We start from the raw sequence: 18,292 nt of genomic DNA, 5'->3' as shown, positions 1-18,292 counted from the left end.
TTTGCCAACTATTTATCACGAGAAACACAAGTAGGAATCATTATTACGTCTGTGCATCATATTTTATGTGCACATTTATTGAATGGAAATGTTTCTGATTCACGCATGCAAATTCATCTTCAGATAGTGTCTTTATAGTAATGTGTGTGCAGTAGATTGCTCAGATTACATTGGGAAAACAGGCGACCGCTGCAAATTGTGCTTTAATGTTTGGCTGGTCAACTGTATGGTATGAAAACCTTATATACCTGCTAGATGAACCCGTCTCATACAGCTGCCATTGCAAGGCTCAGACACTTTGTAGAGAAGAATTTAACACAACTGCCTCTAGGAGTCGCCAATGGAAATAAAACAGACACGCACAAAAAATGTGCGTACGCCAGCCATAAAGCTGCCGTGAAGCTGCGCACATTCCCACGTTCAGTTCATTGTTAGTAAATCCAAACGTGAGCGATTCTGAGCGTGAAACCTGGCATACGCAAAGTTTTTGTGCGTACGCAGCGTTGATACATGAGGCCCCAGGTCTGCATCCAGACCTCTCCTGCTGCCATTGGCCGTGGCCGGATTGTGCCTGGTCTCCTCCAGTCAGTCCACATCCTCGCTGTTGCTCCCGCGACAAAAACAACGAGTAGACATGACAGCAGCATGGCGACAGCATCAAATACAGAGACTTAAAACTATTACTTTAACACATTTGTGCCCAATAATGGGTTTTATTTCTGTATCGCGATCGCGAACGAATCTTTTTAACCGGATCTTCTAAGTGAATCGGTTGAACTAGTCCACCAAATCGAACTGAATCATTTGAAACGATTCGTGTCTCCATTAAGCACTTATCCACAAACAAATTGTTTTTTAACAAGCCTAATACCCCCCTCTGACTCTAAATAATAAAATACTCTTATTCAGTTATTAGAACAGTAACGTTACACTGAGATCAAGTTTGAGAAGCGGTTAACCAATAATACTGCGCATGCGTGATTCAGTGAACCAAACACAAACAGAACATGATAGCCTGCTGTGATTGAACTAAACTTGAACAACTGCAGCGAGGGTAAACCGAGGGCTTAAATGAGAGGATCTGGTGAAAAACGTAAGTTTATTTCATAACAGAAAATCGTAATGGAATTTAAATAAGTGAATCATGCTTCAGTTGGGTTGCAAAACTGTTGTATTTGAGTTTGAGGATGGGTTGATGGTAGTGTAGATGATAGTGTTCATGTGTCCTCTGAATACAGGTTTCAAAAAATGTATGTCTGAGTTTTTATTATACAATATTTATCCTGTTGATTTTTGATCTTGCACCTAACAAATATCCTCATTCATTCATTCATTCGTTTTCTTGTCGGCTTAGTCCCTTTATTAATCCGGTGTCGCCACAGCAGAATGAACCGCCAACTTATCCAGCAAGTTTTTACGTAGCGGATGCCCTTCCAGCCGCAACCCATCTCTGGGAAACATCAACACACACATTCACACACACACTCATACACTACGGACAATTTAGCCTACACAATTCTCCTGTACCGCATGTCTTTGGACTGTGGGGGAAACCGGAGCACCCGGAGGAAACCCACGCGAAGGCAGGGAGAACATGCAAACTCCACACAGAAATGCCAAATGAGGCGAGGCTCTAACCAGCGACTCATTTAGAAAAAATAAAATGAAACTAATAAAAACTAGTAAATCTCCCTCTAAAACTAATTAAAACTTACTGAATTTGAAAAACAAAGTCAAAACCAAATAGAAACTAAAGCTAATGAAAAATCCAAAACTATTACAACCTTGCTGCAGTTTAATTTTCAACATAAAAAGTCGAAAGAGCAGAGATCAACATCCCATAATGCAATTCATAACCAAAAACACCCGCAGATCTCAAAATACATCAACTGTTAATTAACAGATATGTTTAATGTTTACCTAATAGTTAATAATAAAAGATTTCATCTGAAATACTCACAAGTGACAAAGTTATAAGCTACATCACTGGTCATATCGCAGTAGAAGTTGACGCCGTATGTATTGGTGGCTTTGAGGTTGTCCACTCGAATGGCTTTGACTCGGGGGCTGATGTTGATGACTTTGTAGGCAGTGTTGCCCAAGAACATTGAGCTGATGTGTGAAGTGTCTCTGGGATAAACACAGCAGAACATCACCGTTGAGCCTTCACGTAACACCTGGTCATCTGGAAACAGCAGGATTTCATCCGAGCTCACCTCGCCTGCAGGAAAACCAGTAAAAAATCAATTATCTACAGTTGAATACAAAACTATTAGCCCTCCTTTGAATTTCTTTTTTTATATATTTCCCAAATGGTGTTTAACAGAACAAGGTATTTTTCACAGTATTTCCTATAATATTTTTTCTTCTGGAGAAAGTCTTATTTGTTTTATTTTGGCTAAAATAAAAGCAGTTTTTAATATTTTAAAAAGCATTTTAAGGTCAAAATTATGAGCTATGGCTATCCAATCACTTGCCTAGTTAACCTAATTAACCTAGTTATGCCTTTAAATGTCACTTAAAGCTGAATACTAGTATCTAGAGAAAAAAAACTTGTCAAATATTATTTATTATCATTAGGACAAAGATAAAATAAATCAATTATTAGAAATGAGTTATTAAAACTATTATGGGTTCTATTTTGACGGTCCATGCGCAGAGCGCAAAACGCAGGGCGCAAACGTTTTCAGGGCGTGTCAGAATGCATTTTTGCTAATTTAAGGACGGGAAATCTGCCTTGCGCCGTGGCGCACGGTCTAAAAGGGTTGAGTTTATTTTCTTAATGAGTTATAGGTGTGTTTTGAGAATAAAACAATTAGAGTCTCATCTCCCATTCCCTTTAAGAGTCAGCTGCGTCGCGCCAAGAGCGCATTCGCTATTTACAGGAAGTAAAGTAAGTCTAAGTGGAAAAACTGAGCATTTCACAAGCAAACAGTTCACAGTTTTTTAACAGAAAACAGTTAAACAGAGCATCTACTGCGTGAGAATGAGAGATAATGGATCTACTTTCACTTTTGCTCTTGGATAGGGAAACCTTTACGCACAGACATCAATTAGTCTATAAATAATTAATTGTGTTTGTTAAGCGCAAATATTCGTTTCAAAACTATTTCTAAATTCAGTTCTAATTTCCAGCAAAAGAATAAATGAACAATAATAACGAAGTATGTTCAAAAAGCAGTGGTTTTTCATATTTATGTAGGCTAGAAAATAATATGTTTTGTAATATTTTAATCTTTTATATTTATATCCTATATCTATTCTTATTATGTCCTATATATATCCTTAATATTTAATTTTTTTCATATGTAAAGATATTGTGTATATTGTGTATATTAAGCAGTGCGTAAGCGAGGCGCAACTCTGCGCCAGAGTTTAGACCGGGTTAGTTTTGGTCTAATGAAAAATCTATTATAGTTTCTCAAAATAGCAACGCGCCAGCGGTCCGCCTCAGAACACCTTCCTTTTTAGACCAGAACGCCTATGGGCGCACATATGAGCGCTAATGCATTTGCTATTTAAACAGCGTAGTGCGACGCCTCAAAACGACTCTTGCGCCAAGCTGAAACTAGCAAAAGACTATTGCGCCGCGTCTTGCGCCACACTGCGCCGGGTGTATGATAGGGCCCATGATTACAAATGGGTTGAAAAAATCTTCTTGTCATTAAACAGACATTGGGGAAAAATGTACAGGATGGCTAATAGTTCTGACTTCAATCAACTGTATATATTTTGGTTTGCATCTTAAAGGTTCAAGAAACACTTGAGTACTTTTTTTGAGATTTCAACATATTTGTGTGTTGAGCATCAGTTAAGACAATGTTAGCACGTCAGCTTTAATTGTGGAGAAAACTGGATCATTTTGAGCTTTTGTCAGCTAATTTCAGCTTCCGGGTTTAAAATGAGTTTTGGGGCGGATCAAAATCAGTGACATAGATCAAAACTGCAAGTGCAAAGATGAAGCGTCGGTTTCTCATTATTATTCATAGCGAAGTTTTGTTATCCTATGAGAAGAGCTGGCTTCTTAATTATTCATGACTGTGCGTGCTTTCCGAAGGCAAGGCAGACCTGCCAGTGCCAAGCTGTGAGACCCTGTGTTTATGACAGGGTGAGAGAGCTTTCATGGACCCACATCACACAGTATTTAGCCGTTCATGAAGAGTCGTATGTGTTTGTTTCCATGATCCACGGGGTTTGTTGCATGTTTTTCCCCAGGATCCTGTCAGGACCGATACAGCCAAGCTGTTTGTGTCCAGCAAGCATTTTTGTTGGGAGAGCAGTATGAGTATGGCGGAGAATGGCAGACTTTGTCCTTTATCAGTGGAGTTTGTTCACATTTAAACACATCGCCGTGCAGCTGTGTTCGCCTAAATCAGGGGCGGCCAACCCTTTTCCAGCAGAGCCACCTTCCTGCAGATTTCAGTTGCTACCCTTATCAAACACACCTGAACCAATTAATTAGGACCTGAACACCACGTGATAATTACAGGCAGGTGTGTTTGATATGGGTTGCAACTGAAGTCTGCTGGAAGGTGGCTCTCCAGGAACAGGGTTGGCCACCCCTGGCCTAAATCCTTAAGATTACCAGCAGGGCAAGAGACTGCATTCAGACCAGGGGATTGAGGAGGGGAGAAGTCCTCCTCATTTATAGTGTTTATATAAACACGTTTATCTTTATAATCATATAAATTGTGGTTATCTGTATATGAAATTACGAATTACAAATGTAGCAGGGCTGTCATGACTGTGTTTGTCCACAAGATGCCACTGTAGTTCGCTGGGAGTAGCTGGCTTAAGAACTACATTTCCATACATTCTTTCACGCACACACTCGGTCTATCATCTACACTGATTTGCAACCACAGCTGTCTCCATTCTCCGTTGATTACCTGCACTATATATTCAGTCATTCATCCTCTGTTTGTCAGTTGGTCGTTGTCGTCTTTATTGGTATGTGTTCCTGATCCTGCTCTGTATCTTGTCTTAGTTGTCAAAGTCTAGTTCGAGTTTTATACTGTTTGAGTCCCCTTTTGTTTGTTACTTTGTACTTTGGATTTTTTGTAGTTTTTGTCACTTTCACTGCACAATCGTCATTAAAAACTGCACTTGGATTCTACACCTGTTTTTTTGTTCCTGTTTTGATCCCGTACCTAGACAAGGGCATTACATGACCGTTTATTTCTTTACATTTTTAACTTTGTAAACTAAAATCATGCGTCTTCTCACAGTTTGTGTCTCATTTTGTGAGCCAACTGACAACAGCTGTTTGCTCCCCTTCTTCTTCCCTGCTCTGCTGGCCACGCCCGCTCCTCCCTTTGCTCACGGAGCTCCACGCCAATTATGATGCATCTTTTGAAAAAATTCTGAGGTAGACCTGAACCGAAAGAGAGGGGTGACATGGCCCTTTAGCCTTCTGTCTACAATCAAACTGCATTGATTTTAGGTCACACAAATGTTTCTTGCTCTATGCAGATTCACTCTGAAAAATCTGCTTATCGAGATAATCCATTAACCAGGTTTACAGTAAAACTGATAGCCCAGGAATGCAAATAATCTGTTTATAAGACTTTATTAATAAATGTTTTTGTTTACTCATAGTGGTGTCAAAATGTGTTAATTTGGTCATAATCTATTAGTATGGGCGGCACTGTAGCTCAGTACTAAAATGTCAGTAAGTACTATCTCCTCACATCAAGAACCGCCAACTATTCCTTCAAGCACTTCGAGCACTATTCCTTCGACCAGTGTGCATTTCTGTGTGGAGTTTGCATGTTCACCAAGTGTTGTCGTGGGTTTCCAGCGGGTGCTCTGGTTTCCCCCACAGTCCAAAGACATGCGCTATAGGTGAATTGGATAATCTAAATTGGCCGTAGTGCATAAGTGTTGTGTATGGGTGTTTTCCACTACTGGGTTATGGCTGGAAGGACATCCGCTGCATTAAATATACTGGAATAGTTGGCGGTTCATTCTGCTGTGGCAACCCCTGATAAATAAGGGACTGTCACCACTGGCTTGCTTGGTTTGGGACTTAAGGAGGTGCGCATTGATGGATTTGTTCTTCAGTGTTTGGACTTTCAGCAGTGAAAATTAAACCACACTGAACTGAACTTTGGTGGCGCAGTAGGTAGTGCTGAAAAAGGTTGCTGTTTTGAGACTCGGCTGGGTCAGTTGGCATTTCTGTGTGAAGTTTGTATGTTCTCCCCCCGTTCGCGGGGGTTTCCTCTGGGTGCTCCGATTTCCCCCACAGTCCAAAGACATGTAGTACAGATGAATTGGGTAGGCTAAATTGGCCGTAGTGTATGCGTGTGTATGGATGTTTCCCAGAGATGGGTTGCAGCTGGAAGGGCATTTGCTGTTTAAAACATATGCTGGATAAGTTGGCGGTTCATTCCACTGTGGCAACCCCGGGTTAATAAAGAGACTAAGCCGAAAAGAAAATGAATGAATGAACTGAACTAAACTGAACATCAACTCTGAAAACTGGACTGATGCAGTTTCAATTTACTAGAACTTCTATGTTAAGCTGCTTTGACACAATCTACATTGTAAAAGTGCTAAAAAATTAAAGATCAATTTAACTGAACTAAGCTGAAGGAAAATAAATGAATGAATGAATGAATCTATTAATACTTTATTTGTCAGTTGTCACGCACCCTAAATGGTAACACTGTACTTGAAGGGGGCATCATGAAACCTAAACCTTTATAATCATGATATGAAACATCATGAATATGAATGATATTTTATGCATGCTTATAACAACTGTCATTAACCCTTGTGTGCTGATGGGGATGTTTTCATCCATTTTTTGATTGCCTTGACACCATGGGCCCTATCATACACCCGGCGCAGTGTGTCGCAAGGCGCGGCTCAATAGTCTTTTGGTAGTTTCAGCTTGGCGCAAGAGTCGTTTTGAGCCGTTGCGCTACGCTGTTTAAATAGCAAATGCATTAGCGCTCATATGTGCGTCCATAGGCGTTCTGGTCTAAAAAGTAAGGCGTTCTGAGGCGGACCGCTGGCGTGTTGCTATTTTGAGAATCTATAATAGATTTTTCATTAGACCAAAACTAACCCTGTGAAAAACTCTGGCGCAGAGTTGCGCCTCCCTTACACACTGCTTAATACGCACAAGAGAGCAATAGGCAAATATCTTTACATATGAAAAAATTTAAATATTAAGGATATATATAGGATATAATAAGAATAGATATAGAATATAAATATAAAGGATTAAAATATTACAAAACATATTATTTTCTAGCCTACATAAATATGAAAAATCACTGCTTTTATGTCTTCTTCATCTCGGGAGGCTTTTTCAGTTCATTCATAACAATTTGCTTTTGTATAATGTTATTATTATTAGCAGTATTATTTATTATATCCATATTTATATTTGTTTTATTAAAAACAAGCTTAGATTTGCCCACCTGTCAGGTTTTAGACCATATGGGGCACAGCATGTGTTTTAGGATATAACTCAGGTTTTTGAGCACATTTTGTTATTATTGTTCATTTATTCGTTTGCTGGAAATTAGAACTGAATTTAGAAATAGTTTTGAAACAAATATTTGCGCTTAACAAACAAAATTATTTATTTATAGACTAATTGATGTCTGTGCGTAAAGGTTTCCCTATCCAAGAGTGAATGTGAAAGTAGATAATTTATCTCTCATTCTCACGCAGTAGATGCTCTGTTTAACTGTTTTCTGTTAAAAAACTGTCAACTGTTTGCTTGTGAAATGCTCATTTTTTCCACTTAGACTTACTTTGCGTCCTGTAAATAGCGAATGCGCTCTTGGCGCGACGCAACTGGCTCTTAAAGGGAATGGGAGATGAGACTCTAATTGGTTTATTCTCAAAACACACCTATAACTCATTAAGAAAATAAACTCAACCCTTTTAGAACATGCGCCGCGGCGCAAGGCAGATTTCCCGTCCTTAAATTAGCAAAAACGCATCCTGACACGCCCTGAAAACGTTTGCGCCCTGCGTTTTGCGCTCTGCGCATGGACCGTCAAAATAGAACCCATATAATCATTCATTCTTGATTGTCTTGGGAAAAATTACATTTGGTCATTTTTTGTGCTTTACACAAAGCTATGCCGAGGTGGTTTAGTTGAGTTTTGTTGTGTTGCAGTGGTCTAAGTGGTCGTTTGCAGGTTTGTGTTGGCCTGATGTTGTTTAAATGGTGAGATTGGTTGAGCAACACATCCTCAGAAGTGCACACTCATCAGTGACAGTTAAGAGGCACAGAAACAGGCTCATGAAAAGGTCAGTACCATCATGAATAAAAAGAGGAAGTTACTATCAGTGTAGCTTATAATATATTTAACAACATATATACTTAATATATATATATATATATATATATATATATATATATATATATATATATATATATATATATATATATATATATATACATATAAAGTCAGAATTATTAGCCCCCCTTTGATTTTTTTTCTTTTTTAAATATTTCCCAAATGATGTTTCATAGAGCAAAGAAATTTTCACAGTATGTCTGATAATATTTTTTCTTCTGGAGAAAGTCTTATTTGATTAATTTCGGCAAGAATAAAAGCAGCTTTTAATTTTTTAAAAACCATTTTAGAGACAAAATTATTAACCTTTCTAAGCTATATTTTTTCGATAGTCTACAGAACAAACCATCGCTATACAATAACTTGCCTAATTACCCTAACCTGCCTAGTTAGCCCAATTAACCTAGTAACGCATTTAAATGTCACTTTAAGCTGTATAGAAGTGTTTTGAAAAATATCTAGTCAGATATTATTTACTGTCATCATGACAAAGATAAAATAAATCAGTTATTATAAATTATTAAATTATTATGTTATTATAATTTGAAATGTGTTGAAAAATATATATATATATATATATATATATATATATATATATATATATATATATATTTAGGGATGTCCCGATCAGGGTTTTTTGCCTCCGAGTCATTTGATTTTGAGTATCTACCAAAACCCGATCCAATACTTCTTTAATACATAAAAAAAAATATGAAGAAAAGTGAAGAAACAGATCCAGGATCTTCCTTATTATTATTTTTTTATTCACCTCATGTAAACATTCAACAACCATGTCAACACATTTCTGGGAGGTAGCTTGAACAATCAAGTAATAAATAATGTAAATTCTTCACTTTTAGACTTCACTTTTTAGGAACTGTATTTCTAATTCTTACTGTCATCGCAGTAGTAAGTTTCACAGTAGGAAATGTTTTTTTTTTTTAATGAAACTTGCTGTATTGTGTCGGGTGTTTGTTTTTGAGGTGCATTATCAGGGTTGTTGTGTTAAATGTAGCCTTTTCCTTTCCACCTCTTGCAATCCCAAGTTTACATATCTCACAGTTTGTTAAAGCAATGTAGTCGTCATCAACTTTATAATACATCCAGAACTCGCGCTTTACGCTTCAATCTACTTCCGTGTTCTACTTTGCCGGCAATTAACCAATAGCGTCACTGCAACAAATTGATGTCATGCCGCACACGTTGCTGTTTCTGTGTGACGTCAAGAAAGAGGTCAAACTCTGTGCCACCGCATAACTATAAATGTGTTATAAAATAACGAGAATTTATATATATAGGAGTCCTGATCGGAAGGTAACGTCTGATTCAGATCGAATCTGAAACAAGGTGATTGGGCCCGATCGGATCTGGACATCCGTAATATATATATATATATATATATATATATATATATATATATATATATATATATATATATATATATATATATATATATATATATATATATATATATATATTTATTTATTTATTTATTTATTTATTTATTACGGATGTCCAGATCCGATCGGGCCCAATCACCTTGTATACATATATATATATATATATATATATATATATATATATATATATATATATATATATGTATAGACATTTTACCATTTCTACACGTTATTAAAGTGGACACTTTATCAAAATAATCTTGTTTTTCCTTTTGACAAGATTACTTTTATTTAGATTTTTTTCTGAATATTTTGTTGATTTTAAGGAAAAAGTCACTTATTATTTCTTAAAACAACAATATGTTTTATTTGTTGAAAGAATGTTTCTCAGTTTAAGAATTTTGAGATATTTAGGCTATAAACAAGACAAAAAAAATCTAAGAAAAGCCTTTTTGCAGCGTGGCTAATCGACCTCAGACCACATATGAATCATCAAGGAATCCTTTTTAGAGTGTATATGGTTGAAACATAGTATTTACTATTAATTACTGTAGTATGTTTGTCTTGTGGGCACTACATCATGTACTACTGAATTCAACTTTAAATGCCTACCATAGTTGGTTTTCCATGGACTCCAGGAGCTGAACGTTGAAGCTGCAGTGATGAGTCTTATTCTGACAGCGTGATTTACACAGTTCAGAGGCAGCTGAGAGCTCCAGATCACTGCGTGTAATCCTCTGCTAACATTCACCTGTCAACATACAGTCACAGATTACAGGACTTTATGCTGAAATAATAATAATAATTGGGTCATAATGTGAAAGTAATGTTCACTCACGCTGTAGATAATATCCATGTTTGTTGTGCGTCCAACTTGTATTTCATACACTTGAATTCTCTGTTTGTTTTTATTTATATTCCACTCAATCTTAAGTCTCCACATGTCCAAAGCTTGAAGCTTGAAGTTTGGCGGAGAGGTAATATCTGTTGAAAATATTAAGATGAACTTATACATTAGAAGAAATGCAGTACACACATTCCAAACCAAAAACAAAACGTTTGACCAGTCCCATGTGAAAGAAATACTACATTATTTTATTGTACATGCTGTGCTTTTTTAACAGATTAGTTTACTTGAATTAATAAATTGTGGTATTTCTATGGCGACCAGTGACCAGTGCTGTAGAAAATTAATTTTAAAGGTAATTTGTTACAATAAAAATCGTAATCTTAACACAACATACTTTCACATTCCTTTCCTTAAAAAGTAAATAAGCAGAACATTTAGTTACTTTAAAAAAGGGACTCATATTGTCATATATTAGCTACTTTACCCAGCACACATTTAGTGAACGTTACTTTAAAATGAAGACGTAATATTGTAATATTTAAGCTATACTTTAAAAAAATTAACTTTACCCAGCACATATTTAGTTAACATTACTTTAAAAAAGCGACTAAATTAGCTATACCTAAACAAATTTTTACTTAGCCAAGCACACATTTAGTTAATGTTTCTCAAAAAAAGAAAATAGACTCAATTAGCTGTTCTTTAAAAAAACGGCTTTACCCAGCACACATTTAGTTAATGTTACTATAAAAAAGCGACTCGTATTGTAATATAATAGCTACTTTAAAAAATGACTTTACCCAGCACACATTTAGTTAACTTTACTTTAAAAAAAACGACTCAATTAGCTATACATAAAAAATGACTTCACCCAGCACACATTTAGTTAACGTTACTTTAAAAAAGTGACTTATATTGTAATATATTAGCTACTTTAAAAAATGGCTTTACCCAGCACACATTTAGTTAACAATACTTAAAACAAAACTCAATTAGCTGTACTATAAAAAAATGACTTCACCCAGCACACATTTAGTTAACGTTACTTTAAAAAAACGACTCAATTAGCTATTTATAAAAAAATGACTTCACCCAGCACACATTTAGTTAACGTTACTTTAAAAAAACGACTCAATTAGCTATTTATAAAAAAATGACTTCACCCAGCACACATTTAGTTAACGTTACTTTAAAAAAACGACTCAATTAGCTATACATAAAAAATGACTTCGCCCAGCACACATTTAGTTAATGTTACTTTAAAAAAAACGACTCAATTAGCTATTTATAAAAAATTACTTCACCCAGCACACATTTAGTTAATGTTACTTTAAAAAAAACGACTCAATTAGCTATTTATAAAAAATTACTTCACCCAGCACACATTTAGTTAACGTTACTTTAAAAAAGTGACTCATATTGTAATATATTAGCTACTTTAAAAAAGACTTTACCCAGCACACATTTAGTTAACGTTAATTTTAAAAACAACTCAATTAGCTATACATAAAAAAATGACTTCACCCAGCACACATTTAGTTAACGTTACTTTAAAAAAGTGACTTATATTGTAATATATTAGCTACTTTAAAAAATGGCTTTACCCAGCATACATTTAGTTAACTTTACTTTTAAAAAACGACTCAATTAGCTATTTATAAAAAATGACTTCACCCAGCACACATTTAGTTAACGTTACTTTAAAAAAGTGACTCATATTGTAATATATTAGCTACTTTAAAAAAGACTTTACCCAGCACACATTTAGTTAACGTTAATTTTAAAAACGACTCAATTAGCTATACATAAAAAAATGACTTCACCCAGCACACATTTAGTTAACGTTACTTTAAAAAAAAAACGACTCAATTAGCTATTTATAAAAAATGAATTCACCCAGCACACATTTAGTTAACGTTACTTTAAAAAAGTGACTCATATTGTAATATATTAGCTACTTTAAAAAAGACTTTACCCAGCACACATTTAGTTAACGTTAATTTTAAAAACGACTCAATTAGCTATACATAAAAAAATGACTTCACCCAGCACACATTTAGTTAACGTTACTTTAAAAAAGTGACTTATATTGTAATATATTAGCTACTTTAAAAAATGGCTTTACCCAGCACACATTTAGTTAACTTTACTTTTAAAAAACGACTCAATTAGCTATTTATAAAAAATGACTTCACCCAGCACACATTTAGTTAACGTTACTTTAAAAAAAACGACTCAATTAGCTATTTATAAAAAATGACTTCACCCAGCACACATTTAGTTAACGTTACTTTAAAAAAACGACTCAATTAGCTATTTATAAAAAATGACTTCACCCAGCACACATTTAGTTAACGTTACTTTAAAAAAGTGACTCATATTGTAATATATTAGCTACTTTAAAAATGACTTTACCCAGCACACATTTAGTTAACGTTAATTTTAAAAACGACTCAATTAGCTATACATAAAAAAATGACTTTACCCAGCACACATTTAGTTAACGTTACTTTAAATAAGTGACTCATATTGTAATATATTAGCTATACTTAAAAAAAATTACTTTACCCAGCACATATTGAGTTAATGTTACTTTAAAAAAAACAACTCATATTGTAATATATTAGCTACCTTTAAAAAAAAGACTTTACCCGGCACACATTTAATAAACACTACTTTAAAAAAGCGACTCAATTAGCTATACTTAAAAAAATTTACTTTACCCAGCACACATTTAATTAATGTTACTTAAAAAAAATTCAATTACCTGTACTTTAAAAAAATGACTTAACCCAGCACACATTTAGTTATTGTTACTTAAAAAGAATGAGTCATACTGTAATATAATAGCTACTTAAAAAAAATGACTTTACCCAGCACACACACATTTAATTAACGTTATTTTAACAAAAGTGACTTATACTGTAATATATTAGTTACTTTAAAAATGACTTTACCCAGCACACATTTAATTAAAGTTACTTTAACAAAAGTGACTTATACTGTAATATATTAGTTACTTTAAAAATGACTTTACCCAGCACACATTTAATTAAACTTACTTTAACAAAAGTGACTTATACTGTAATATATTAGTTACTTTAAAAATGACTTTACCCAGCACACATTTAATTAAACTTACTTTAACAAAAGTGACTAATACTGTAATATATTAGTTACTTTAAAAATGACTTTACCCAGCACACATTTAATTAAGTTTACTCAAAAAAAACTCAATTAGCTATACGTTAAAAAAAAAGACTTCACCCAGCACACATTTAGTTATAGTGACTAAAAAAGAATGAGTCATACTGTAATATATTAGCCACTGTAAAAAAAGAACTTTACCCAGCACACATTTAATTAACGTTACTTAAAAAAAAAAAACTCAATTAGCTGTACTTAAAAAAATTATTTTACCCAGCACAAATTTAATTAACGTTACTTAAAAAGAATGACTCATATTGTAATATAATAGCTATATAATATAATAAATAAATATTATGTAATATAATAAAGAAGTGAGTCAATATTCAAATATAAGAGCTACTTTAAAAAAATTACTTTACCCAGCACTGAAAATGACCTAATACTTTAGTTTTCTACAACTATAGTATACTACAATACACAAGTGCAGTAAAAATATGAAGTAAACTAAATATTTTTTACAGTTTATCGTTTGAATGAAAAAAATAGAAAAGGCACTATAGTATTTTCCTCATGTGGAGTGGATTTAAAAGGATTATCCTGATTATTTAGCCTTGATTCTCTGACCTGAGGAATTCCAGCCTTTGACTTTATCAGACATGATGAAAATGTTTAGGATCGTTGTCCAGTAGATAATCATTTCGAGGATGTAAAGGTCTTCTCTGTTTCTGTCAATGTGTTGAAGGCGTTATGAATATATGAACCGTTAAAGTTCTCCTCCTACTGCTGCCTTCCGTTTGAGGTTGAAGAAATAAAACCTCAAGATTTAAAGCCCAAGAGTCATAGATGTAGGTGCTTCATGTTAATTAAATTGCGGTCCAGAAATCACTGGGTAAATGGCAGAAGATTCAATGTGATAAGTCATGTATGCGTTTATAAGCCTAATGTATTTAATAATTAAAGTTTAATTGAAAAACAAAATGCATCATTTATGTATATGAGCAGAGCTCCATCTACAGAGCATTGGTGGAAATGCTTCTCAAGCTTCAGTGCTCACACAGTTTCTTATTAAGGGGCAAAAACCAAACTTTATTAGGGCCAAAGTTACAGTTAAAGTCAGAATTATTAGCCCCCCTGAATTATTAGATTCCCCTTGTTTATTTTTCCCTAATTTCTTTTTAACGGAGAGCAGATCTTTTTCCACACATTTCTAAACATAATAGCTTTAATAACTCATTTCTAATAACTGATTTATTTTATCTTTGCCATGACGACAGTAAATAATATTTGACTAGATATTTTTCAAGACACTTCTACAAAGCTTAAAGAGACATTTAAAGGCTGGGGTACTAGGCTAATTAGGCAAGTTATTGTTTAATAATGGTTTGTTCTGTAGACAACTGAAATAAAAAGTTTAAAGGGGCTAATAACTTTGATCTTAAAATGAATTAAAAACATTAAAAACTGCTTTTATTCTAGCCGAAATAAAACAAATAAGACTTTCTCCAGAAGAAAAAAAAACATTATCAGACATACTGTGAACATTTCATTGCTCTGTTAAGCATCATTTGGGAAATAATTAAAATATAAAAAAATTCAAAGGGGGGCTAATAATTCTGACTTTAACTGTAAATAACAAACTGTATTACTTTAAAGTTTATATAAATTTTTTTTTCCTAATATTTAAAAATACTAAATTTGTTTTGGCTTATATTACCTCATGCTGTAATTCAATGCCAAATACACTACGCTGCACCTGCCTTCACCTTGATTTGCTTGCCGATGTTTTGTGCATTGCCCTCTGTCTGTCAAGTAGCAGTATTGACATTTTAAACATCAGAATAATTTACAAAACAAAATAAATTACAAAACAGACAAAAGGTTACAGTAAATTGGAAATGAGAATCTCTGTCCCGACCACCTCCCCATCATTCTCCTTCTCTTCTCAAATGGGATAGTGGGCCAAATTAAAGATTAGCATGGGCCAACTTTGGCAGACTGGCCCTATTGGGCATCTCTGCTATAAAGGCAGCTTTTTTATAGTAATTTACAGCAACATTAATATATTTTAAAATATATAAATATATTTATAAATATATTTATATACATAAACATGGTTAGTGTCAGTGAATAAACGCTGCAGCTTTTTTTTTTAGACATAAAAGATTCTTAAAATTCTTGTGCTATTACTTCGATAAAATTTTGTTAAATTACAAATGTATATACAGATGAAGTCAGAAGTATTAGCACCCCTTCAAATTTTTTCTTCTTTTTAAAATATTTTCCTAATTTTTTCTTCTGGAGAAAGTCTTATTTGTTTTATTTCGGCTAGAATAAAAGCAGTTTTTAATTTTTTTAAACATGCTTTAAAAGCTTTTTTTTTTCTCGTTTTTTTTCTCGTTCTCGTTCTGAGGCGGACCGCTGTCGCATTGCTATTTTGAGAAACTATAATAGATTTTTCAATTGACCCGGTCTAAAGTCGAACGCAGAGTTGCGCCTCGCTTACACACTGCTTAATACACACAGGAAGATGTAGAGCAATACGCAAAAATCTTTACATATGGAAAAAAATAAAATATTCAGGATATATATATATATATATATATATATATATATATATATATATATATATATATATAGGATATAATAAGAATATGTGTAGGATATAAATATAAAGGATTAAAATATTACAAAACATATTATTTTCTAGCCTACATAAATATGAAAAATCACTGCTTTTTATGTCTTCTTCATCTCGGGAGGCTTTTTCAGTTCATTCATAACAATTTGCTTTTGTATAATGTTATTATTATTAGCAGTATTATTTATTATATCCATATTTATATTTATTTTATTAAAAACAAGCTTAGATTTGCCCACCTGCAGGTTTTAGACCATATGGGGCACAGCATGTGTTTTAGGATAAAACTTTTTATGTTTTTTGAGCACACTTCGTTATTATTGTTCATTTATTCATTTGCTGGAAATTTTAACTGAATTTAAAAATAGTTTTAAAACAAATATTTGCGCTTTGTGCATGGACCATCAAAATAGAGCCTAAAGTCTTACCCGGGGTGTCTTTTCAAAAGATTTATACATTAAAGAAGGTCACAATCATACAAGGCAAGGCAAGGCAAGGCAAGGCAAGGCAAGGCAAGGCAAGTTTATTTATATAGCACATTTCATACACAGTGGCAATTCAAAGTGCTTTACATAAACAGGAATAAAAAAGACAAGTTTAGGAAAATAAAATGCAGACAATAAAAATTATTAAAAACAGATAAAAACAAATTAAAATGAGTTAAAATAGGTTATAAAAGAATGAAAAAGAAAACGAAAAACATAATAGTGCGATCTGTCGGACGCAGCACAGTGCTCATTCAGTAAAGGCACAGCTAAACAGATGTGTTTTCAGTCTTGATTTGAATGTGCCTAATGTTGGAGCACATCTGATCATTTCTGGAAGCTGATTCCAGCAGTGAGGGGCATAGTGGCTGAAGGCAGATTCACCCTGCTTTGACTGAACTCTTGGAACTTCTAGTTTATATGATCCTAAAGATCTGAGTGATCTGTTGGGTTTGTATTCAGTGAGCATATCTGTAATGTATTTAGGTCCTAGGCCATTTAGTGATTTATAGACCAGTAATAATACTTTAAAATCTATTCTGAATGTAACTGGCAGCCAGTGTAGAGACCTGAGGACAGGTGTGATGTGCTCTGATTTCCTGCTTCTGGTCAGAATTCTGGCTGCAGCATTCTGGATGAGCTGCAAGTGTACAGCAACAACTGTTTCTGCAGAGTGAGACACTGAAACACTGTGCTCTCCCTTTTATCTGGTTTCTTCTTAAAAGGTTGCTTCTAATTCAGCCTATACCATACTGCGTCAGGTGTTTCAGCCGTTCTGACCCATGCCCCTTTCCCATCATTTATCAGACAGCTATAGCTCTGACCCATGCCCCTTACACATCATATGTCAGATAGCCGTTCATAGTAAAGCTATGCTGAGGGACAAGGACAGGATAGTCAAGTACAGGAATGTAAAGCTATATGGAAAAATGCGTACACAACTGAAAATGAATACAAATTAATTTCCATTACACGTGCACATCTAAAAAATTCATATAAATGAGTTTCCATTACAGTCATCATGAAAAACATACAATAAATCTGTTATTAGAAATGAGTTATTAAAACTATTATGTTTAGAAATGTGTTGAAAAAATCTCTCTGTTAAACAAAAATAAACAAGCGGTCTAATAATTCAGGGGGGCTAATAATTCTGACTTCAACTGTATGTATATATTTTTTGCTAAATATTTATTACATTCACATATTACATAACATTTATGTTGACTTTCAAAGATTTTCATAACAAGAAAATTTATAAAAACAGTATAGTATATCAATAGTTGCATAAAATAGCATGTTTGCGCATCTGTTTATATTTCAAACATTTGAGACGTCTTCAATTCCATTTATTCACGCACAATAAAATAAATATTTGAAAAACAATTGTAAATTAGGCCTAATAAATGTCTAATTTATACTTGAAAACGATAAGCTATAAACAT

The 18,292-nt window shown here is 33.9% G+C and overlaps 1 protein-coding gene across 1 annotated transcript in view; it reads right to left on the bottom strand.

Annotated features, from left to right (window-relative positions):
• Positions 1 to 14,933, bottom strand: part of osmr (oncostatin M receptor) — a 42,872-nt gene extending 27,939 nt beyond the window's left edge. The window contains exons 1-4 of the mRNA XM_073951937.1: positions 14,349 to 14,933; positions 10,563 to 10,708; positions 10,337 to 10,475; positions 1,961 to 2,221 (exon numbers count right to left, since the gene is read on the bottom strand). Of these exons, the coding sequence (XP_073808038.1) occupies positions 1,961 to 2,221; positions 10,337 to 10,475; positions 10,563 to 10,708; positions 14,349 to 14,421 (619 nt within the window). The 5' untranslated portion in view covers positions 14,422 to 14,933. The remainder of the gene's footprint in view (positions 1 to 1,960; positions 2,222 to 10,336; positions 10,476 to 10,562; positions 10,709 to 14,348) is intronic.
• Between the last annotated feature and the right edge of the window lie 3,359 nt (positions 14,934 to 18,292).

Source organism: Danio rerio, chromosome 5 (genome assembly GCF_049306965.1).
Source record: "Danio rerio strain Tuebingen ecotype United States chromosome 5, GRCz12tu, whole genome shotgun sequence".
NCBI classification, from domain to species: domain Eukaryota; kingdom Metazoa; phylum Chordata; class Actinopteri; order Cypriniformes; family Danionidae; genus Danio; species Danio rerio.
The sequence above is the reverse complement of the archived record's forward strand: the minus strand, read 5'-3'. Positions and strand labels throughout refer to the sequence as shown.